Below are 24,834 nucleotides of genomic sequence, written 5' to 3'. Positions count from 1 at the left end.
GGTATTGTTGGAAACAGCAAATAAATGCTGTGTTAATATTTTAAAGTTACAAATAATTTAAGTCAAATATTCTAAATGTGACAGAGAGTATAAAGCAAAAACAATGACACTCTTTGGAAAAAAAATCGAGAGAAATTACTGTTATCAACTCAATGACACTCTTTGAAACAGAAAAATGAAGGTAACCTCCAAGCATCTAAAAAAATTATATTAATAAAATAAAAATAAATAAATTTTATAGAAGAAAAAAAAATATATAAGTAGTTGAGTAGATGTTCCAAAACAAATAAAGTGTTATATTATTTTAATAATTTATTCCTATTTTGCAAATAAATTATCAACTTAATTCTATTTTATTAACAATTTTCTCGTAATAAATAATAATAATAATAAATAATAACATATAATAAATAAATAAATAATTAATTAATTAATTAAATTAATAAAATCAAATAAAATATATTAAATTATTTTTTTGTTTCTTCAATTTTATGTATTTTATTTGAATTTATTAATATAATTTATTTTTTTATTACTATTATTTTTTATTTATTATATCCGGAGTAAAAATAGGAGGGACTTGTTAACAAAATAAAATTAAGTTCTAATTTATTTGTAAAATATAAGGGAATTGTTAAAATAATAAAGCACGTTAATTATTTTGTTACATCTATTCAACTGCATTAACTTTGATGTATTTTTTCTATTATATGTATTTTATTTTATTTTATTAATATGATTTTGTTTTTTAAAATGTTTTTATTGTTTTTTATTTATTAAATTAACTATTATTCTTTTATTAAAATAAAAAAAATTAAATTGTTATAGATGGTTGGATTTGGAGGGTGCAACCTCTTGCACAACAAAAAAATTATTCGATGGTCGATGCGACTTCTTTAAGGTGAAAAAAATAGAACATTTTGATATATAATTTTTAATGTAGAGTATAATAAAGAGTTTTAAATGAAAATATAATATAAATAAATAAAAAATCACCAATTTAGATTGACATCCTCGTGTAAAGTGAAGAACAACTATCAAAAGTAAAAATTTACAATTCAATTTACATATACTTTACTAATTACAATATTTCAGACTTCAACTTAGACGACGATAAATTTAAACGGAAAATTCAACCATCTATTGACATCATATTTGATAGGCTTAATTGCAGTTTTGGTCCACATATTTATACTAATTTACGAAATTGTTTCCTCTATTTTAAAAGTCGACAATTTTGGTTTCTCTCTCATATTTTTGAACTAAAAATAATAAAATAATAACAATTTAAGATATTTTAAATGATGTGACATATAATTATATGATATAGAATAATATAGAAGCATTAATTATTCGTATGTCATCAATTAAATTAAAAATATGAAAAATATCATAAGTTGAAATTTTAGTTTTCACAATGTTTTATTTCAATTTCATGGGTGTTAATCACTCTACATCATCGTATCATATGTCACGTTATTTAAAACATATCACGTCATCATTTTTTAGTTAAAGAATCAGGGAGAAATCAAAACTATTGACTTTTAAAATAGAAGGACTAATTTCGTGAGTCAATATAAATAGATGGACAAAAACTGCAATTAACCCTATTTGATAATATTGCAAAAACTTTTGAAAACATATAGGTTGTTATTAGCATTTTATCAACAAGAATAATGCTTATGCAAAAATTTATGTTTAGGATGAATTTAGATGAATTTTTTTACATTTAATCTATTAAGGACTTTTTTTTAGTATTGTATTTGAAAATAGTAAGTACTCTAAAAATTAACAAATGAAGCACTACTGTTAAAAAATTAATTATGGTAGTTTAGTAAACTAAACTTGTTGGTGAGTTATGTGTAATGATGAAAATAATGTGGTTGACCAAGTAGCAATGCTAGCTGTTTTCTCTTATTTTTCCTTTTACCTTTGAATTCTTTTAACTATATTATTGTTGAGGCAAAAACTTTTTTTATGTATGTTTTAATGACAATAAATCTTATGAAATAAATGATTAAAATTTATGAATTGTGGTCTACTAATGATTTCACTTGAGTTTTTGTTTAAAGAACATGAATTGTATAAGTAAACAAGCAAAAAGTCATTCACTTCATCAAAGTGCATGAGTATCCACTCAATAATGAAATAATCTCAAAATGAATGTATCATATATGAATCATTCAAGAGAATGATTATTACATCTTCAAGATAACATTTTCATGAAAAAGATGATCAAATACATTCGTACAACAATCAATGATCACTCTATGCTATAAATCAGAAGCAATATCATTTGATAAAGCAAGATCAAATTTGAAAAACAAAGAATGTTATGATTATTAAACAGAAAAAAACGAAGAATATTATTGACAACAGTCTGAAGAACGATGATCATTCTGGACAACAGAACGAAGACCATTATGGACATCAGTCTGAAAAATGAAGAATATTATGGTTTTGACAGCGTTGATCCAATAACATTCTGGTTTACAAAAAACAAAGTATTCTTTAATTCAAGATTGATTTGGGCTACGAAAATAAATCAATCTACATTGCAAATCACCAGTATTCATTACAAAGGAACATAACTATATACTCAATATCATTTTGGATAGATTCTTTCCATAAGATCAACAAAAAAGCAAAGGAATGCATCAATAATAAAAAGCAAGACTAATCCCTAAAGTTGATGGTTAAAGTATGCAAGTACAAACTGGACAAAAATGATAAAGTCACTACATCACTGACACACGTACAAAACAGAAAAGCTTGACACACAATAAATGTTAGAAAATTCAAAATCCAGCAAATCACTCAAATAAAAAACGAATAACGTTCTCCGTTTTCATAACTTTAATCCAATAACGTTCTGGTTTTGCAAAATAAAAATCTAGTTATTCTATTTTAAAGACATAATTAAAACATATCACTTTTCACAGTCCAAACCACGATTTAAAGAGTATTAAAACTGCTCAAATCAATGGTGAAACCCAAAACTCGAGCTGAATGCCCAAAGAAGGAAAACAGCCTCAAGATTAATCTCCAAATTAATGAGTTGTGAGCAAGGACACAAGTACATTGTACTTACAATATTATGCAGAAAAGCTCTGTATAACTCTGACATGGAAACAATATCAAAACTGACATTTGACAGCTCACTCACTCACTCACTCATTCACGTTTTCCATCAAACCCAAAAGCAAGAATGTTTTCTGATTGTCAAGAACGTTCTGAACAACAAACAAACACATGTTTAATTGTTTTAAAATATATATAACACTTGTGAAGTGTGCCCAACGACTATATTCATTTTAAAATGAATATTCAAAGTATTTTAACATATATAAATTGAAGATCAATTGGAAGATAATGACAAAAGTTCAATCTAAAAATCTACCAACCCTTGTTCAAGTAAGAACAAGTCAAAAAATCTTTAAGTAAACTTCAGCTTTCTCCACTATATCTTTGGATCATTATTTACTGAGCTTGTCTTTAATTATCTCAAACAAGTGTTGAGAAGTTTCAAGATCTCAAACACTTTTATCATACACATCATTTGTAACTCAAGTTTATCTTTTATGTTAGATTTAGTGTGTTTGTAAAAATCCTTTCATGGCTGAAAGGTGGTTGTAAGAATCATTTCTAGGTTGAAATGTGAAGATTGTAATTGATCCAGTGTGATCAAAATAAAATGTGTGAAGGAGAATATTTTTGGTTTTGAAGTACATAGTGAAAATCTAACGGTTGTGAGGGTTGCACTAGCCCGAGTTAAGTGAACCATAATATATTGATGTGTGAATTCTTTCTCTTTTCTCCATTTATTTATCACTCACTCGACATTGATCACATTGTGAAGTTTTTATTGTTATATTACTAACCAAGAACGCTTTCCGTTTTCATAACCAATAACGTTCTATGTTTTCTATTTTCCCAACCAAGATCAATTTTGAGTTAAAATCTTTCAGTTTTAATAGGAAATTTCAACATAGTGAGTTTACAATTCAAACCCCCTTCCATGTAAATTGACATTGCTACTTCAGTTATTGCACAAATTTGAGACAAATGGAACAAGTACAAGAAGCTCCTAATCAATTTGTTCCACAAGCACAACAAGCTTCATCACAACAAGCACAAGATTTAGACCTCTTATTATTTTCGCCAACTCAAGGAAACGAAGTAACCAAAAGAAAATCTAGTAAAACCTATTCTAGTGCTTGGTTACATTTTAATAAGAGAAATGATATAGGTACATGTAAATATTGTGGGAAAATATTCGCAGCCTCAATATATTTTCCGTATAATAAAAACAGGTTATTATTTATGTATAACCTGTCAACTCAACCCGTTCTTGATCGGGTCGGTTCAGGTTAAATGAAAAAAATACGAATTTATAACTTAATCCAACTCAAAGATAATCGATTAAGTCGAATATCAGATTTTGTCAAAACTGGTATAAGTCAACCCGCGTACACTCTTAGATGCAATAGATGTATAGATGGAAAGAAGATTTTATATTTTATCTTTAACTATAATAATTCTTATAACTTTTGCTTTAAATAGATGTTATAGAAGATCTAAATACTAAATAATAGAGTTGTTGTTGATATAAATACTAGTAAAAAAAACTTAAAATAATTAATCACAATTTTTATGATATTTTAAAGCAGAAAGTATAAGTACTATAAATTTTTTAATTAATATTTATATTAGTTTATCGTTAATTAATTCTGTCAATATCTATATATAGGATATTAAATATTAATTAAATTAATAATACTGTTATATTTATCCATATAATTCAGTCTCTAACAATCATATAAATTATTTATACAATTAAAATTTTCAATTAAAAATCGTGAGAAAACTTAATTAAAAATGTTTTCAAAAAAATCATTTGAAAGTTATAATCATGAAACTACCATCATTATTAAAGTTTGATTCATTAAAATCATATTATTCAATTATTAATTAATTAATTTAATAATACAAAAATATATTAATTTAAAAATATACCGTAACAGTTGAATAATCCAAAAAGTTAAGAGAAAAATAATTGTATTCGAAAAAGAATTGTGTTATCAAATAAAAAATAATTGAAAAAGAAACCTCTCGAAAATAATCAAAACCACTTTGTTTCGTTCCAAGTCCCAACCGATCCCTTGCCTAAACTAAACATTGTAGTTTGAATTCTACTCTTCTTTCCTTGTATTTTTGTATACTATTATTAATTTAGTATTATTTGAGATGGATCCGATCCAATCCAATCCATGAGCAAAATAGAAATGATTTTTTAGCATTCCCTCCATCAATTGAAAAAACAATAAGCAAACAAGTTACTTACTAGCAAGCAGTTTTGCGTTATTTAGGTTACTAGATGGCAAAAGAGCAAGAAAAGCAACACCCTTTTACTTCACCATCATTCACTAACTATTTACAAAGCCAGAACCAAAACCAAAACAACGAGTATCAAGGATTATCGCCTCTCAATGTTACTTCTCGGGTATTCTTTTTCTATTTCAATTCATTCTGCAATTGAAAATGTTTCAAACTTTTTCAATAAAAAATAAAAATAAAATGCAATGAATGCAGGTTTTGTATATGTTGGGAGATATCACCGCAGGACCTGCTTTTATGTTCACTCAATGGCTTCAATCTGTTCGTAAACGCACCTCCAGTTATCGCTCCTCTGGATTCCCTCGCTCTTCTTCCACCATGCCTTCTTGGTTTCTTCTATCTTTCCAATTTTACTCTAATTTCTTATTCTCTTCATTTTAATTGTAAATTTAGTTTTTACATAGAGTGCATATATATACCTTAATATCTAATGTGTACCATAGATGCTGATTCTTTTTTCTTTGAAAGGAGAAGGCTAATTTTTTGTCATGGATTCAATATACTTTCTGAATTGGCTGGTAACTGATTTTAATTGTGTCCAGTGATGGAGATTTTGTAGAGGATGCAGAAATTGATAAGCTTCCTGAGCAAATCGAAATTAGTTTGTGGGATAGGCTTGGTAAAGCTGAAATGTTGGACATTGAATCAACCTCCTTTTCTTGGAATACGCTCTCTTCACTTCACCACACAGAACACACGAGCAACGAACAGTCTGGGGATGAAATGAATAGAGCTTTTGAGGTTACCTGTTTTCCTATAATCATAACACTGTTTACATGCACAAACAAATACCATGCGTATGAAGAATGTTTATTTTCAGACCCCTTGTTTTTAGACCCCGTTTACTTTTTTTTGTTTTGTTTTTAAGATGTTATGTTTTCATTTTCTATAATTATGTTCATTTTAAATTACTAACAAGCAATGAAAGACACGCGAACAATTGTGTTAAAAAGAATATGGAATACATAGTAAACAGGCTCGTATCAGCACTTCACTTATTATTGTTAATGCATTCTTTCTAATTGCCAAATCAATTATATTTCAAGCTGGTTAAGTTTTTTAATCAATGTTTTGTTGCTATAGTAATTGTGTTTTATTTTCCTTTTGTGGTGAAAAAACCTATGTGCATACTGTTTATTTTATTGGCTTCTGTCTCATTTATTCTCATTTGTGTCCACATAGGTGACAGTAAATTCTGGAGGGGTCGTCTTCTTTGCCTTTTTCAATGTCCTTGGGACTAACGATGGTTCTCCAAAAGAAGCAGCAGCTGTCTTAAAGATATCTTCATCAAGAATGGCAACACAGTCTGAACGCCTTGGATATGAATTCGCCAAGTGGTTGGGAGTCCAAACTCCACAGGTTCTGTTGTGTACCTTCTTACTTAACTCAACCAAGACATCTGCAACTTAATTTTTAGTTTATCAAATTTGTTTTTTACTTTACACATGTAAGATACAGGCTAGAGTCATTCACAATACCAATTTAGAATGGCTCCAAATAAAGAATGCTGCAGAAAAAGCAAAGGATGTAGCAAGTTGTGAGAATGATATAATTGGCGTAACGACATGTTCTGAACTTTTGGAAGCACTCGAGCTTAGTCGATGTCTCTTGTTTATGAGGTACAATTGAAATCTAGTTTTCATATGATAAGGTTTTCAACATGGCTCCGATGACAGCATGAGATATCTTTGCTTGCCTTGTTACTTTAGTCACCTCTTGAGGATTTTCTTTTATTTCTGAAAATTTTCATGCTCCACTTTTCATGCTAAGGGCATGACATGATTGTCAATAGAATTAACAGTTTTGTAATCATTAATTGTGTAGATTTGATGATATTTGTAATTATGTAATTATTATTACAATTAATTAGTTAGCCGTTATAGTAAGACCCAAATCATTATGTAACAACATTGTCTAAAGGAGAATTCTCTAATAGAAATGACACAGTTTACAAATAAGAAATTCTGAGTTTGACATGGTATCAAACTAGGTTGCGATCCAAATCAGATTTCTCTGTTTTTTGCGATCAAATCTCGAGTTCCTCGATTTTTTTTCTTCTTGAAATCATAGTTCCTTGCCGACGTCAATCATAGTTTTCCTTGTTGTTTCTGCTCTATTTTTTCTTGAAATCTTAGTTCTTCGCCGCCGACGATCATAATTTCGCTGTTGTTTCTACATTCCCGGTTTTCACGTCTCCTAAGTTCTCTTCATCTGTTTCCCTCGGCATCATGTTCACCGAGAAGCATGATACCTTTTTTGTGCGTCTTAATGGAAAAAACTACTCTACATGGGCGTTTCAGCTCCAGATTTTTGCCAAAGGAAAAGAGCTTTGGGGTCATGTCAATGGAAGCGATTATGCCCCTGAGAAGACGCGGAAGGATGTCTATGCCAAGTGGGAAGTCAAAGATGCACAAGTCATGGCATGGATCATAGGTTCTGTTGATCCTAATATCGTTCTCAATCTCCGACCTTTCGCTACGGCAGCAAAGATGTGGGACTACTTGAAGAAAATATACAGCCAAGACAACGCTGCTCGGCGGTTCCAGCTTGAACATGAAATGCAATTTTTCAACAGGAAAGTCTTTCCATTGCTGAGTTTTATTCTCATTTTATGAATCTTTGGACTGAATACACTGACATTGTCTATAAAGATTTGTCAAGTGAAGGGCAAATCACTGTGCAAAAAGTTCACGAGATTACCAAACGCGATCAATTTTTGATGAAATTGAGATCTGATTTTGAGGGACTAAGGTCCAATCTCATAAACCGAGCTACTGCCCCATCCTTGGATACTTGTCTCAATGAGCTACTTCGTGAGGAACGACGTCTTCTCACTCAAACAACCATGGAACAACAAAAGGTTGTTTTGCTCCCTGTGGCATATGTGGTACAAGGCCGACCTTGTGGGCGAGACACGAGTATTGTTCAATGTTTCTGTTGCAAAGGACATGGACATTTTGCTTCCAACTGTCCTAAAAAGTTTTGTAATTACTGCAAAAAGGATGGTCATATCATTAAAGAATGTCCGACCAGACCACCAAAAAAAACTGCAACAACCTTCACTGCATCTGTTGGTCCTTCTGCAGCTCCTATTTCGGTGAACCAGAATCCGCATTCCACCGTTCCAGCCTTAACCCCTGAAATGGTTCAACAAATGATCATTTCCGCATTTTCTACTTTGGGTCTTTCAGGTAATGTTACTTCCCCTGATTCTCCTTGGCATTTTGACTCAAGGGCATCTAATCATATGACCAACAATGTTGCTGCCTTTACCAATGTTACAAGTTACTCTGTTAATCTCCAAATACAAACTGCTGATGGAAACAGTTTGCCTATTACAGAAATCGGTGATATTTCTTCATCTCTCACCAATGTTTATGTTTCCCCTGGTCTTACTAGTAATCTTATTTCAGTTGGTCAATTAGTTGACAATGATTGTACAGTTGAATTCTCAAAATCTGGTTGTCTTGTGCAGGATCATCAATTAGGGAAGATGATCGCGACGGGGCCTAAAGTTGGACGTCTTTTTCCTCTTTATTCACTGAAGTCCCCATGTTCTTTTATGTCTTTTATTTCTTGTAATTCTCCAATTGTTGATTTTCAAACATGGCATAAGCGTCTTGGTCACCCAAACTCAAATGTCCTTTATGACTTGATGAAATCTGCAGTTCTTGGCAATAAAAATTCCCCATCTCTTAGGGCTATTCAATTTGATTGCATTTCTCGTAAACTTGGGTAAAAGTAAAATTCTACCATTTCCAATTCATCAAACAAATGTAAATCAACCTTTTGACATGATCCATAGTGATTTATGGGGAATAGCACCTGTTATATCTCATGCTCGTTATAAGTACTTTATCACTTTTATTGATGACTATAGTCGTTTTACATGGGTTTATTTTTTGCACTCTAAGGCTGAAGCATTTTCTGCATTTAAATTTTTTTTATGCCTACGTTCAGACTCAATTTTCATCTACCATTAAAATTTTGCGTTCTAACAATGAGGGAGAATACACATCTTCTTTATTTCAGGAGTTCTTGCAGACAAATGGTATTATATCACAAAGGTCATGTCCTTTTACACCCCAACAAAATGGGGTAGCAGAAAGAAAAAACCGCCATCTCCTTGATGTTGTGCGTACTCTCCTGTTGGACTCCTTTGTACCCTCTCAATTCTAGTGTGAAGCTCTCTCCACCGCTGTCCATCTTATTAATCGGCTCCCTCTCAAGCCTTAAACAATGATTCCCCATTTTTAAGGCTATATGGACAACAACCATCTTATAGCAATCTTTGTACCTTTGGTTGTGTTTGTTATGTTCATCTTCATCCCCAAGAACGCACCAAGCTGACAGCTCAATCTGTTAAATGTGTTTTCCTTAGTTACTCAAGCCACCAAAAAGGTTTTATATGCTATGATCCTAATCTCAATAGGATACGAGTTTCTAGAAATGTTATTTTTCAAGAGAATGCATTTTTTTTTCTTCTGCTAACCAAGATACTTATTCTCCTACATCCGCATCTATTTTGCCTATATTTTCTAACAATTTTGTAGGAGAATCAGCACCTAAGCCCCTTTTGGTGTACCAAAGACGTCCGAAACCTCCACAGCCTCCTCCCGATCATTCTCTCGTTGCTGATCCGATACTTCAACAAGAACCAGTAGCATTACGTCGCAGTACTCGCACTCGTAATCATCCAAAAAAGTATGATCCATCTTCACTTTTATCTTTGACAACAACTTTAGCTCCTGTTTCTATCCCTTCTTCATATAAACAGGCTATGGAGCATAAATGTTGGCAAGATGCTATAGAGGCAGAACTTCTAGCACTAGAAGAGAATCAAACATGGGATGTTGTTCCTTGTCCCTCATCTGTTAAACCTCTTGGCAGCAAATTTATATTCACTATAAAGCTTCGTTCAGATGGACCCATAGATTACAAGGCTCGGTTAGTGCTTCTTGGAAATAAGCAAGAATTTGGCCTCGATTATGATGAGACATTTGCACCCATGGCCAAAATGACTACAGTGCGCACTATTCTAGCCATTGCTGCATCTAAATCTTGGCAAATACACCAGCTAGATGTTAAGAACGCATTTTTTCATGGTGACCTCAAGGAGGAAGTTTACATCAAACTTCCTACTGGTATGACCTCCACTTTATCTAATAATGTTTGCAAACTAAAACGTTCTTTGTATGGGTTAAAACAGGCACCAAGAGTGTGGTTTGAGAAGTTTAGAACAACACTTCTTGGCTTTTCCTTCATCCAAAGCAACTACGATCCATCTCTATTTACACAACGAACATTAAAAGGGATTGTAATACTCCTTGTTTATGTGGATGACATTGTTATCACCGGTTGAGATCAAGAGGCAATCCATAAAATCCAACAATTGTTGCATTCCACTTTCCACATGAAAGATCTTGGGCAGCTCACTTACTTCTTGGGCTTAGAAGTACACTTCCAACCAAAAGGCATCTTTGTTACTCAGCACAAATATATTCAAGATTTAATTCATGTAGTCGATCTTACTAACGCCGCTGTTGTTGAAACTCCCATGGAAGTTAATATCAAGTTAAGACGGGATGAAGGTGAACTCATGACAAATCCCACGTTATATCGGAAGTTGGTTGGCAGTCTTATCTATCTTACCATTACAAGACCCGATATCTCTTTTGCTGTCCATACAGTCAATAGATTCATGCAAAATCCTAGACATTTGCATCTTTCAGTTGTACAACGAATCATCAAATACTTATTGGGTACTCCTAGTCGCGGTCTCTTGTTCCCTAATAGTTCAACAATACAACTTCAAGCTTACAGTGATTGTAACACCCTTTTTTTAATTAATTAATTTAAAATCGTTAGTTTTGTTTATCCTTTTATTAATTTAGTGTGACGATAGTAAGATAATTATTCTTTGGATGTTTAATTATTTGATAAAGTATTTTCATATAAAATAATTTATTATTTGGATTTTTATTATTGACTAAGTAAAATTCGTAGAAATATTTGTCTTAGAGTGAACAATGACCAAGCCAATTTAAGTTTATTTATTTTTCATCGTCGATTTTAAATAGAAATGCGGAGGCGGGGTCCTTCTGCTAGGAAAAACTTATTATTCCATTTTTAAGTGAACACTTTCTACAATTAGTGAATTGTCTTTATAAAAATAATAATATCCCATAAATTACATTGTGTTATTTCTTAAAATGAAATCAAACTATTTACTAGAGAAATTTTATTGATCATGTGATGGACTACTTTAAAAAAAAAAAAATTTAATGTTGTTTTTGAAAGAAAATAAATATTTTTAAGTAATGTCTTGGATCAAAATCCGGGGCGTTACAGTGATGCTGATTGGGCTAGCTGCCCAGACACAAGAAAATCTACCACCGGTTGGTGCATGTTTTTAGGTGATGCCCCTATCTCTTGGAAGTGCAAGAAAAAAGATTATGTATCTAAATCCTCTATTGAAGAAGAATACCGTTCCATGTCTGCAGCATGTTCATAAATCATTTGGTTGCGCGGTCTTCTTTTGGAACTTGGTTTTTCACAAACAAAACCAACTCCATTGAATGCTAATAATACAAGTGTCATACAAATTGCAGCAAATCCAATATACCATGAAAGAACAAAGCACATAGAAGTCGATTGTCATTCAATTAGGGAAGCCTATGACTGCAAAATTATTACTCTTCCTCATGTCTCAACATCAATTCAGTTGGCTGATGTCCTCACCAAATCATTGACACGTCAGCGGCATAATTTTCTAATCAACAAATTGATGCTTATAGACTCACCAGCATCAATTTGAGGGGGGATGTCAATAGAATTGGCAGTTTCGTAATCATTAATTGTGCAAATTTGATGATATTTGTAATTATGTAATTATTATTATAATTAATTAGTTAGCCATTATAGTAAGACCCAAATCATTATGTAACAACATTATTTAAAGGAGAATTCTCCAATGGAAATGACACAGTTTACAAATCAGAAATTCTGAGTTTTGACACTGATAGTTTCGAATTTGGTGTGCAAAAATATCATCCTATATATTTGTTACTGCAATGATTCAAGAAATACATTTTTCATATAAAAAATCAGTATAACAGTCACAATTTTTGGCAATAACCAAAAAATAACTAAATTTTTTGTGCTCTTCTCCATGTGTGAATTGTAATATATGAAATTGGGTTAGTTTGAAAACTATGGTTATGTTTCGTTTTGGCATTGTTATTTATTATGAGTAACTAAATCATATTTAATATCACTATTTCTCAGAAAAATAATGAAAGCAATTAATATGGTGTATTTTGCTGTGAATTATTCTCTTGCAAGATAACTTTTGAGATTTGTTCTAATGATTCATAATCTTTTGTAGTTATGTGCATGGTTCACCTTTGCTTGAATGCTCTAGCGCATTTGAATCACAGGATTCGGCCGAAAGAATATCAGCAGGCCTTGGCAGGGTCATGGTGCTAGATCTTATTATCAGAAATGAAGATAGGCTTCCGTGCCATCAACTTAGATGGCGTGGGAACCCTGCCAATTTGTTATTGGCTGAAAAGACAATCTCTTCAAATTTAGATACAATAGGAGAAGCCTTTGATCTTTTAATGAACCGACATGGACCTGGAAAGACTAGGACTCTTCAAAAAGAAAGAAGGTCAACTTCAGTAAATAGCATATTGAGCTCTCATAATCATGGGATGGTATCACAAGGATCTCATCTTTCACAGATAAGAGAATCATCCGATGACATGAGCCTTAAAAGTCAAACATCTGGAGAATCAATGTTTATTGGCTCCAACATTGTGGCTATTGATTCTGTTGTGCCTCGTCGACCTCCTGTTGGAAAACGTGCAGATGATCAGGACAATTATCCTAAGTTTGTTGAGTTACTACTAAATAGCTCTGATTTTTCCTCTAACTTGTTATATGATATAACTGGAGGGAAATTAGGAAGTCCTCTTTTAGAAGACATAAATATAACAGTTGATGTACAAGGAATCGATATAACATTAATAGTTCATGAGTTCCGCTGTGGTTTCCGTGCTGCCCTCAGGGATATGCAAGGATTTCATATATTCCTGCTTACACTTCACCAAAAACTTGATAACTTGTTACGATTGTTTAATAATACTATAAGCAAAATATCATTGGGGGAGCCCGAAAAAGAAGATTCAGTAATTTCTAACTCACCTTCACCTACTACTGGTAGTGGTCCCTCTCCAACAAATAAGGAGAGGCTTTCCATTGATACCCATCGAGATTTTAGCGATTCAGATTCACAGAGATCTGTTCCAAGGGCATCACCATCTTCAGGCAATAGAGATTTTTGTGACTCTGCTTCTCCTATTTCAAGAGAAGGTTGGCATGGTAAATCCTCTAAAGGAAGCGTGGAGCCACTTCATGGTTCCCGCTTTACAGCTAAGCTTCGCGATTTTCATAAATTTGCCAAGGTTTGTCTTTAAGTAGCATTGTTTGTTTACTAGTACATGGCCTTGGTTCTGCTGATGCGTTTATCCAAGTTATTGTTTAACTGCATTGTTTAAATTTTTGTTGTTGATTCATAGCTTGTTGTGCAAAATAAAATTACTTATTGCAGATTTATGTCAACAAAAATAACTTTTTTTGACGATGGCTTGGATGCGCTCTTGTTGGTTGTTGCTTTTCTGAGTGAAAGCATGAAATCTTGGGAAATTTTTCTGATTTTTTTATAGTTTAACTGATGTGGTGTCTTTATCATGCAAAACAACATTGTTTCTACCTTGCATTCTATTTTTTTTTTTTCCTCTTCTGTCTTATACTTAATCATACATTCCAGGTTGATGCAGAAACTTATAAAGAATTGGAGCATTGGAATGAAATGCTTAAAAATGATGCTATCAAGTTATGCCAGGAGAACAATTTCAATTCTGGATTTTTTGAGGGTAGTGACAGCAACACAGTTGTTGATGCATATGAATTGAAGGTATTTGAGTTTAAATGTTATGTAGAATTATTAAGGTCAACTCATTCATAGGAAATACATATTCATAGGAAGTATTTACTCCATTAACTTTCAGGTCAGACTTGAGCATATCCTTGAGAGGATTGCATTGATATCTGAGGCTGCAAATACAGAGAGACCATCCGCCATTACAAATAGCCTGTACATCGGTGGAGCACTATCTGCAAGATCTGTGTACACAATGCAACACTTGGGAATCACTCATATTTTGTGTTTATGTACTAATGAAATTGGACAATCAGATTCTCAATTTCCTGATCTATTCAATTACAAAAATTTCTCTGTAAGTCATCTCATTTTCTTCCTTCTTGTCTAAGTCTTGTTTATATTATTTATTCATGCATTTTCATATAGGACTAATCTAGTTTTTTATTGGCAAATGTTTGTGTGAGAAACAGTTGATTCCTAATGCTGGTGATAACATCTCCACAGTAATATGTATATCAGCCTTGATATAAATGTCTCTCACTGAAATTTTGATATAAAGTCCGACGAAAAGTCACTACTCTAAAAACTAAATCACTTTTGTTGAAAGCTTAAATAAACAGGCCCTTATGCTTGTTATTGTACTCATCAACAAAAATATTTTCTGTTGACTTAAGATATCAAATGTACTCTTGAAATGTACTCTGAGTTCTGCATAAGGAATAAATGTTCATATTTGTTTTCACTCTCCTGTTTGAACAGGTGTGCGACAATGAGAATGCTAACATCAGCAGCATATTTGACGAAGCTTGTGATTTTATAGAAGATGTTGAGCGAACAGGCCAGAGTGTTTTAGTTCATTGCTTCGAAGGGAAAAGCAGAAGTGTCACTGTAGTCCTTGCTTACTTGATGCTCAGAAAGTAAGTAAACCTATTAATATAATATCGCCTAAAGTTGAAACTAGTGTTTTGTGGAGCCAGCCCTCCATAACCAAGTTATGTTGCAATCATATTAAATAGTTTAATCTTAATGACAAATTATACTATTAATTATTTACATGGTTGGTTAGGTGCTTCAAAAAAATTTAAGTATTCTTCAGTATGTATGATAGTAGCAATCATAAGTTTGTCTTCCTTGATATTTATTAGTATAAGTTTTATAGGAACTAAAATTGTTTGTGATGCAGGAAGTTCACATTAATAGAAGCATGGAATGCTATGAAAAAAGTTCACCGTCGAGCGCAGCCGAATGATGGTTTTGCTAAGATCTTACAAGAACTTGATCAAAAACTGTATGGGAAGGTTTCAATGGAGTGGCAGCGGCGGAAACCAAGTATGAAAGTTTGCCAAATATGTGGCAAGAATGCCGGATTGAGCAGCAGCTCCCTTAAGCTACATCTACAGAGATCACATAAAAGGCTATCATCAGGGAGTGTAGATAGTGCCATGACAATGGAAATCCAAAAGGCATTAACCACTTTGAATATTAGCCGTGGTGGGAGTGTTAGCCCCATACAAAGGCAATTTCATTCAATGAGAGATTAATAGTATATTTCTCTTAGGTCATTTCAGATTTATTGCCTCAATTTTAGCAGCATCTTAATGGCCGAGATTGCTTTAGTTGACATGTAATATGAATCATCTGATCTAAAATCAATGGTACTGCAGATAATCGTGTGTATTACAACTGCAAGAAATCCAGATCCAATCTTCTTCTAACATGTGTATAGTAGAAGAGGAGTTTATATTAGCCATGCAAAGCAATTAATCATATTCCGGAGAGTCAGTATGTGATACTGTCACAATTAACCAGACAATGGGCTGTTTGAGTATCCTTACAATATAAGTTTGGGGCAATGAAGCTTGATTTAAGAATAAATAGAAGTTTCATTACGGAATCTGGAATGCTGTTGCGGGGTTGTTTACATGGGAAGCAAACAGCAACTGTATCATTCTATAAACTAGGAATACAGCCCATACCTGAAAAACATGTAAACCTCTCTGTACATTGGAGTACACATATTTCATACATATCTAACTGTCCCGAATTTGTCCTTGTTGTACAAGTATGTCATTACATGTCGAGCAATAAATATGCAATAGTAGTACAGTACTATACAGCAAAGCTGGGATGTTTCATTATAACAGTATCAGTGAAAACATGAAAGGACTCCAGCTTCCAATGAAATAGCTAGTGGATGCACATGTCCAAGGCATAGTAAACTTAGTAAAAATTAAAACTATATGGTGAGTAAAAAGTATACTTAGTAACAATATTGCAACTTCTCATTAAATGTCGGTATAAAACTATTTTATACAAATAGAGCATCTTTATTAGACTCTTAACTATGTTTTTAACAAAATCCAAATTGTATGTACAATGTAAATCATAAAGTAATCTCAAATCTCAATGAATGAAAATTAGGTTGGTGGATGGACTCAAGTTTATGGGAATATGCTCTCATTCGCAACAGTCAGAGGTGCTGCACATGAAGTTCCTTTCTCACAGCCTGAAAGATCACTTGTGTGCTATTCAAATCATTCTTGGAAGGAAGGCCTTTACCTGAAGTTTTCTGACACACTCTTTTCCCTTTTGTTTGTTTTCATATTAATTAGTTCAGTTTGTAAGTAAGTAAGTAAACATTATTATCCTTCACTACAAAAATAATTAGTAAAAGGAATGTATTACTGTGGAGAATGTCAAAAGAAAAGTTTGACAATTTTTTTCATAACTTTTATGGCCTTTTGGGTTTTCAACCTTAGTTGGTGAGTTTTTGTGTGGTTGCTTTTTCTTTATTGAATTGTTAAGTGTACTGAAGAAATTATGTAAAAAAGTTGTTGAATGTTCTAAATTTTAAGGTGAATAATGAGGTTTGAAATCATGTCATTCATTACATATCTAATAAATTAAGTGTTGCATAGAATCTAAGTAAGTAAGATTTTCGTTTCATTTGTTTGATTCACTTTTATGTAAATATATCCGTACAAAAACTATTTTACCTTCAAATTATATTTAAGTAAAATCAATTTACATAAAATTATTTTTTATCACCTTAGAAAATATGTACAAAAAGAAAAAGATATGGTAGAATAATTGATAATTGAGCTAAAGACAGAAAACGTCTATTCAAGAAGGTTGTGCTCAAGTAGTAAGTGTTGGCCTAAAGGAGTAACTTTTGTTCAGAAAGGCAATTCTGATACCATTTGTGCTCTGCAAATATTCCAAAGAAACAGACAATACAAATATTCAAAAAAAATAGATGTGACAAAAGCTAAATAAATGGCATGCCAGAGTTGTTTGGTTTCGTGAATTCAGTTTACAAGCTAGCTCATTTCATCGTACACAAGTGCCAAAAGTAAGATGTCTCATTTGACATCAAAATTTGGATGTTCAACAATCATTTTCCTTTTAATTAACAACCTAGCTCAATGCATACTTGTTCTGTCTTATTTTAGAAAATGTTTTTTTTTAGTATTTTTATTAACAATTAAAAAAAATAGTACAATAAAATTAATATTAAAAATATAGAAAGTTAAAAAAGTAATAGTAATTTGAAGAATACAAAATATATTATTAAACCATTAACAATAATTATTTTTTGAAGAATAAAAAATAGTACAATAATTATTAAACAAAAATTATGTTTTCCCTACCTTTCCCTCCTTTCTTGCTATTTCCCGCTCCCTTTTCACCATCCGCACCCCTCCGGGCCACCCCTTTGAATCTAGTTTTTTAACTTGGGCCCCCTCCCCATTGTTTCATTTATTTTGATTATTTGATTATCTAAAACAAAAGTTGGTGTTTTTAATTAAACATAGCATCATTCCAGCTAAACATTTGATCAATAACGTTCTAATGCTCATGTAACCCTCAAGAAACAAGGGAATAATATGGATGTTCCATTCCAGTTGGGAAAAGTAAGTGAAATATACTATTAAAAACGTGTTTTTAACAGTATACTTAGAATCTTATATGTAAAATTAAGAGGTACGAGTAATGACATATTCTTATTTCAAGGAAGATTCTATTATGCACTTCCACATGTGTATTTGTCACTAAGGATGAGAATATGTTAGGACGTCCGTCAGGGGCCTATGGTCTGACCTATTTAATAAAAAAAACTAGGTTTAGACTATTTTTAAAGTCTATTTATTTAAATAAGTCAGGCTCAGACTTATAAAAAATGTCTAACATATCGGCCTATATATATTTTATTATTTATTAATGTTATTTTTTATTAATAATATTATTTATTATTTTAAAGTATATCAATTAGGCAATCACTCAGTGGTCGTTCCATATTCGATAATCGTTCTAGTAGTCGTCTCATATTTGCTTGAGAGGGTAATAATTGGTGCATTTGTTTCAGGAAAAAATCTATTTTTTGAAACCAAAAATAATCTTTTAGGGTTTAAACGGTGGTTGTTTCAAATTTTTTTAAAATTATTTTGTTAGAAAAATTATTTTTTGTTTAATATATATAACATTTAAATATTTTAATGTTAATAAGACTTTTAAATAGGCTTTCAGGCTAGGTCATACTTTTAAAAATGTCAGGTCAGGCTGAAAAAAAGCCTATGACAGGCCGTAGATCAGACTTAGGCCTAAAAAATTAATCATAGGCCAATCTCAGGTCTTTCAAAGTCTGGTCTGACCTAACATATTCCCACCCCTATCTATCACCCCCAAGACACATGAAAAGTCAATTTTACCCTTTTAACAATTTATAATAAGTTTCAAAATTGATAGATTCAGAAGTTTCAAATTTTTTAAACTTTTGAAAGTATCAAATTTTCGACATAAGGATTAGATTTTGAAAGTTTCCAAATCTGAAAAGTTTCTAAATATGAAAATTATCGAAAGTTTTCAAATATGGAAAGTTTCGAAATTTTCCTATTTCAAAAGTTTTGAATTATTCAAAAAATTTAAAATTATGGAATTTTCTATTTCTGAAGTTTTGAATTGTTCAAAAGTTTCAAAAAATTTAAAAATTGTCATTTCGAAACTTTTGAAACTTTCGAATATTCTGAAAAATTTATGTTTTGAAACTTTAAATTTTTCGAGTGTCACTTGCTTTTGATTTCGAGGATTTTGAAAGCTTCGAAGGTTAAGGTGATTTTCTAAAAATTCGAAAGAAGGAATGAAAAAATGAGAAGTTAAAAAAGTTGCAGTTTTTATATATGGTTACAATGACAAAATTGTATTTTCATTTTGATTGAAGGGTGACAGGTTTATATGTAAAGTGCAGGGTATAATCATCTATTTCGGATAATAGATTAATTGTAGATTGATCTAGATTATTATAATCGGTCATTTAATTGGCTTGGCAACAAAAACGTTTCATATTGTTCTATATGTATTTATTTAAATAGGTTAACTAGTCAACTATAAGAGAAATGACAAAAACTTTGAAAACATGTAAGTTGTTATTAGCGTTTTAAATCATAATTATCAAGAAGAAGGAAAAAAAAAAAGTAAGAAATTGAAATTATTCAACGGTATCAAATTAAATTACCAATTAAAAAATAAAATAATTTTAAAATGAATTAAATCAAATAAATATGAATATAAATCAGCTAGAGATATTTTGACTATGCATTTATTGAAATGTCTTGTAAAGAAAAATGTATTTAGTGAGATATAACGTATCAATTTTGTATTTTAGTTGTGATCAATTAAATTTAAAGAGAGAAAAATTAAAGTTTTAAATCTGATGATTCGTATAGCTGAATTAAATAGATGTTATAAAAGATTTAAATACTTAACAACGATAGAGTCGTGATTGATTTAAATGCTGTTAACAAACTTAAATTAATTAATGACAACTTCTACAGTATTTTAAAGAAAAAAAAGTATATCGATCAAAGTTTTAACTAATATTTTTATTAGTTTATTACTAATTAATCTACATCAACGTTCGAATATTGAATATTAAAAATTGACTAAATCAATAAAACATGATATTTGTTTATCTAATTTAGTCTCTAATAATTATATAAATTATTTATGTAATTAAAAAATTTAATTTAAAATCATGACAAGACTTTATTTAAAAGTGTTTAAAAAAAATCATTTGAAAGTTATAATCACAAAATCATCGTCATTATTCAAGTTTGATTCATTAAAGTCGCGTCATTCAACTATTGATCAATCTACTGTAATATATTAAAACAAACTATCAACTTTATTGAATGATACATCAAACACTTATGTGTCATCATAACATTATGTTCCATATCACTTATATTCTTACGTGACACGCTTCTACAATTCATCATACATATTTTATTTTTTAATTTAGTTTTGGCTTAATTGTAGTTTTGGTCCCCCTATTTTAGCTGAATCGCGAAAGTAGTCCCTCCATTTTGTTTCTCTCCAGTTTTGGTCCTCCTAACAGAATTTTTGTCCAAAACTTGATGAAATTTCATTTTTTTTTTTTTGCATTTATTTAAGTCACACAATGCCTCAAGATCTCATTTGCAACAATTGTACCTGAAATCTATTATCATAAATGGTTAGTACGGCTTTAAAAAATTACTTTCATCAAGTTTTAGACCAAAATTATGTTTTGGGACCAAAACTGATGAGAAACAAAATGGAGAAACTACTTTCGCGATTCAGCTAAAATAGAGGGACCAAAACTACAATTAAGCCTGTAGTTTTTGTATCTTACACATTGTCATATCCATATGTTGAGAATTCACACACAGAAGATCTTCGTGAAAATAATTATTTTACTATTTTCTCCCTCCATTTCTAATTTTGTATATTCAGATTGGTTGATAACAAAATACATCTAATTTTATGTTATTTCAATAACTATTCTTTCGATTCCTTCTTAAACTTTGGTAGAGAGCATACTTTAGATACAAAATTTTGTTGTTTACACGACATTAAATCTTAATAACTTCTCAATTTTCACTCAAGTATTAATGGAAAATGTGAGATTGTGTAATCTCTTGGTGACTTGCTCAACTGGGTCAAATCATGTCATTTTCTTTCTCCAATTAAATTTTTATCTATCTTATATTTTTCCTATTTTTATCTACGTAGAGTTCTAATGTAATATGATTTCTCAATTCTCAACTCAAATATTAATGGAAAATATGAGTTTGTGTAACATTTTCGACGATTTTATAAAAGGAGTAAAAACTTATGTTTATGTCATTTTCTTTCTCCATGTAATATGATTTCAGAAGTAACAATACTTATTTAATTACAAACTCTACAATTTCTTATATCACATTTAGTATTCTTATAAATTTACCTATTTGTAAAATTAATACATTCATAAATTATATACATCACTTTCAAAAAATATAAAAGAAAAATAATTTTATTCGAAAATCAAAATAACAATTTAATATAAAAAAAAATAATAGTTGAGAAAAGAAGTCTTACGAAAATAATGAAAAGCAGCATGTTTCGTCCCAAGTCCCAGCAGATCTTCCCTTTGCCTCAACTCAACACTTGCAGTTTGAACTATACTCTTCCTTCCTTCATTATATGTTTGTTCTTAAAGCTTTATAATAATTTATACATACTATTATTTTAGTATTATTTAAGATCCATCCAACTCAATCCAGGAGCAAAACACAAATTATTATTACTATTATAGGATTTTCTTTTTCTTTTTCTTTTAATAATTTTTATCTTATTTAAATAATTGTTATTAATTATTTAACAAATTAAAAATAATTAAGTTATTTAAAAAATGAAAATATTAATAATTAAGTATAATAAAATACATTAATAAATAATAATAATAATTATTATTATTATTATTATGATTAAAAATGATTATAATTAAAAATAATTATAATTAAAAATAGTCAATTATATTATAAATTTAAAAAAAAAATACATTAGAAATACAAAATACTAATTGGACAATTGCTTATTTAATAAATTAAAACTGATTATAATATTTAAAAAAACAAAATACTAATAAATGATAATAATAATAATAATAATAATAATAATTTGCTACTTAACAAATTGTACAATTTGTAATTAATTAATTTGCTACTTACTAAATTATACAATTGATTAAGTTTCTCATTAACTTTCTCATTTAATGGTAAAATTAATGATTAATCACAAATTGCTAAAATTAATTTTCTCATTAAATGTGATTTGGTAAATTGATTAATTTTCTTATTAATTTACAAATTGATTTAATCGCAAAAAAATTAATTCGTGCGATTGGTAAATTGAATCTGCATTACCTTGTTTATTTTGCCACATTTATTCAACCGATTTAATTTTGATATATATATTTTGTCACATTATCAATCACACAAATCAATTTTTTTTATATATTGAGATAAAATCAGGTAATATATTGTATACTAATGTATTGTTAATTTATCTCAAAAGCAAAAATTAAATTAAATATATTCATATTCCAAAGGTATTTTAAAAATATCTATATATAAAATAATTAGATTAGGTTCATTTTTTACTTTTATTACTTTTTGCAATCACACGAATCAATTTTTTTTATATTAAATCAATTTGTAAATTAATGAGAAAATTAATCAATTTATCAAATCATATTTTATGAGAAAATTAATTTTAGTAATTTGTGATTAATCATTAATTTTATCATTAAATGAGAAAATTAATCAATTGTACAATTTGGTAAGTGACAAATTGATTAACCACAAATTGTCCAATTTAGTAAGTAGCAAATTTGGTAAGTATTAAATTAATTTTAGCAAATTGATTAATCACAAATGGTACAATTTGGCAAGGAGCAAATTTGATATATAGCAAATTATTATTGTTATTATTATTATTATTATTATTATTATTATTATTATTATTATTATTATTATTATTATTATTATTATTATTATTATTATTATTATTATTTATTAGCATTTTGTTTTTTTAAATATTATAATTAGTTTTAATTTATTAAATAAACAATTGTCCAATTAGTATTTTATATTTTTAATGTATTTTATTTGAAATTTATAAAATAGTTTACTATTTTTAATTTTAACTATAATCATTTTTAATAATAATAATAATTATTATTATTATTTATTAATTATTAATGTATTTTATTTTACTTAGTTATTAGTATTTTTATTTTTTAAATAATTTAATTATTTTTAATTTATTAAATAATTAATAACAATTATTCAAATAAAATAAAAATTCCTAGTACGAGGTCGCTCCCTGGACCTCCTATGAAAAAAGGACTTCAGATGATCGCACATTTGGCCAGCGACCAACTGAATCCAAAAAGTAGGACAATAATATATTTTGGGAGTGTGACATTTTAGTAAAAAAAAATATATATATATATATATATATATTTAAAAAAAAATCTGAAACATAATAATAATAATAATAATAATAATAATAATAATAATAATAATAATAATAATAATAATAATAATAATAATAATAATAATAATAATAATAATAAATAAATAAATAAATAAATAAATAAAACAAACCAACCTCTTATCTACTTCATTTTCTACCTCACCTTTTTCCTCCTTCCTCTTCTCCCTCTTACACCAACATTCACCTTCCTTATTTTTATTTTTTTCTCCTCTCACTCCACAACAGAAACAACATAAATCCACACGTCAATAATCCTTAAAATAAATTTAACATCTTAAAAAGTATAACTTTTTAAAATATTAATGATATTTGTTATATAATATGGTATTAGTTTAATTTATGCATGAGTGATAAAATATTTAAATATTCAATTCATTTTAAAACTATTATATAAATTAAGATTTAAAATCAAATCTTTTTTTTATTTTAAAATCGATTATGATTAAATAATTGATTTCGACAAATCTAATTTTAAAATCGATTTTTTCTCACAATCAGTTAAAATTTGAATATTTGTAATTTGATTTAAAAATATGATATTGTATACTAAAAACTTGATATAACTTCTTAATTTTAAGAATTTGATGGATTATAAAACTATGACGACAAAACTACGAAAAAGTTTGCATTACGGTTAAATCAAAGAAAAAATTATTGTATTAAATGAGAGAAAGAGAGTATCTTGTTAATTTAATTTAAATTATATGTAAATTACAATTTAAAAAAATGAATTAGGATTCTAAGAAAGATTTAGGATTCAAATTCAAAAATAAAATATGTCGCAGAAAATACATATCCATAAATTGGATATCCAATCAATTGATAAATGAGTTGGATTATAAACTGGATATCCAATCAAGAAGAAGAAGAAGAAGAAAAGAAAAAGAAAAAAATGAAAAATGAAAAAATGGGGGGGGAGTGGGTAGGGATGGGAATAGACTAGACCAGACTTTGCAAGGTCTGAGCTTGGTCTACGATTAATTTTTTAGGCCTAAGTCTGGCCTACGGCCTATCATAGGCTTTTTTACGGTCTGGCCTGACCTTTTTAAAAGTCTGGTCTGACCTGAAAGTCTAATTAAAAGCCTTATTCATATTAAAATATTTAAATGCTCTCTACATATCAATATCAA

At 29.6% G+C, this 24,834-nt stretch overlaps 1 protein-coding gene across 1 annotated transcript; it reads left to right on the top strand.

Moving 5' to 3' along the window:
* The first annotated feature begins 5,124 nt into the window (after positions 1 to 5,124).
* On the top strand, positions 5,125 to 16,090 carry LOC101489100 (dual specificity protein phosphatase PHS1-like). The gene is made up of 10 exons (XM_004501687.4): positions 5,125 to 5,503; positions 5,593 to 5,726; positions 5,940 to 6,138; positions 6,580 to 6,756; positions 6,856 to 7,016; positions 12,785 to 13,865; positions 14,231 to 14,377; positions 14,472 to 14,699; positions 15,104 to 15,261; positions 15,528 to 16,090. The coding sequence occupies exons 1-10, from the start codon at positions 5,378 to 5,380 to the stop codon at positions 15,883 to 15,885; spliced, it is 2,769 nt and encodes a 922-aa protein (XP_004501744.1). The 5' UTR covers positions 5,125 to 5,377; the 3' UTR covers positions 15,886 to 16,090.
* The last annotated feature ends 8,744 nt before the right edge of the window (positions 16,091 to 24,834 follow it).

The sequence above is a fragment of the Cicer arietinum genome, chromosome 5, assembly GCF_000331145.2.
Source record: "Cicer arietinum cultivar CDC Frontier isolate Library 1 chromosome 5, Cicar.CDCFrontier_v2.0, whole genome shotgun sequence".
NCBI lineage: Eukaryota > Viridiplantae > Streptophyta > Magnoliopsida > Fabales > Fabaceae > Cicer > Cicer arietinum.
The sequence above is the reverse complement of the archived record's forward strand: the minus strand, read 5'-3'. Positions and strand labels throughout refer to the sequence as shown.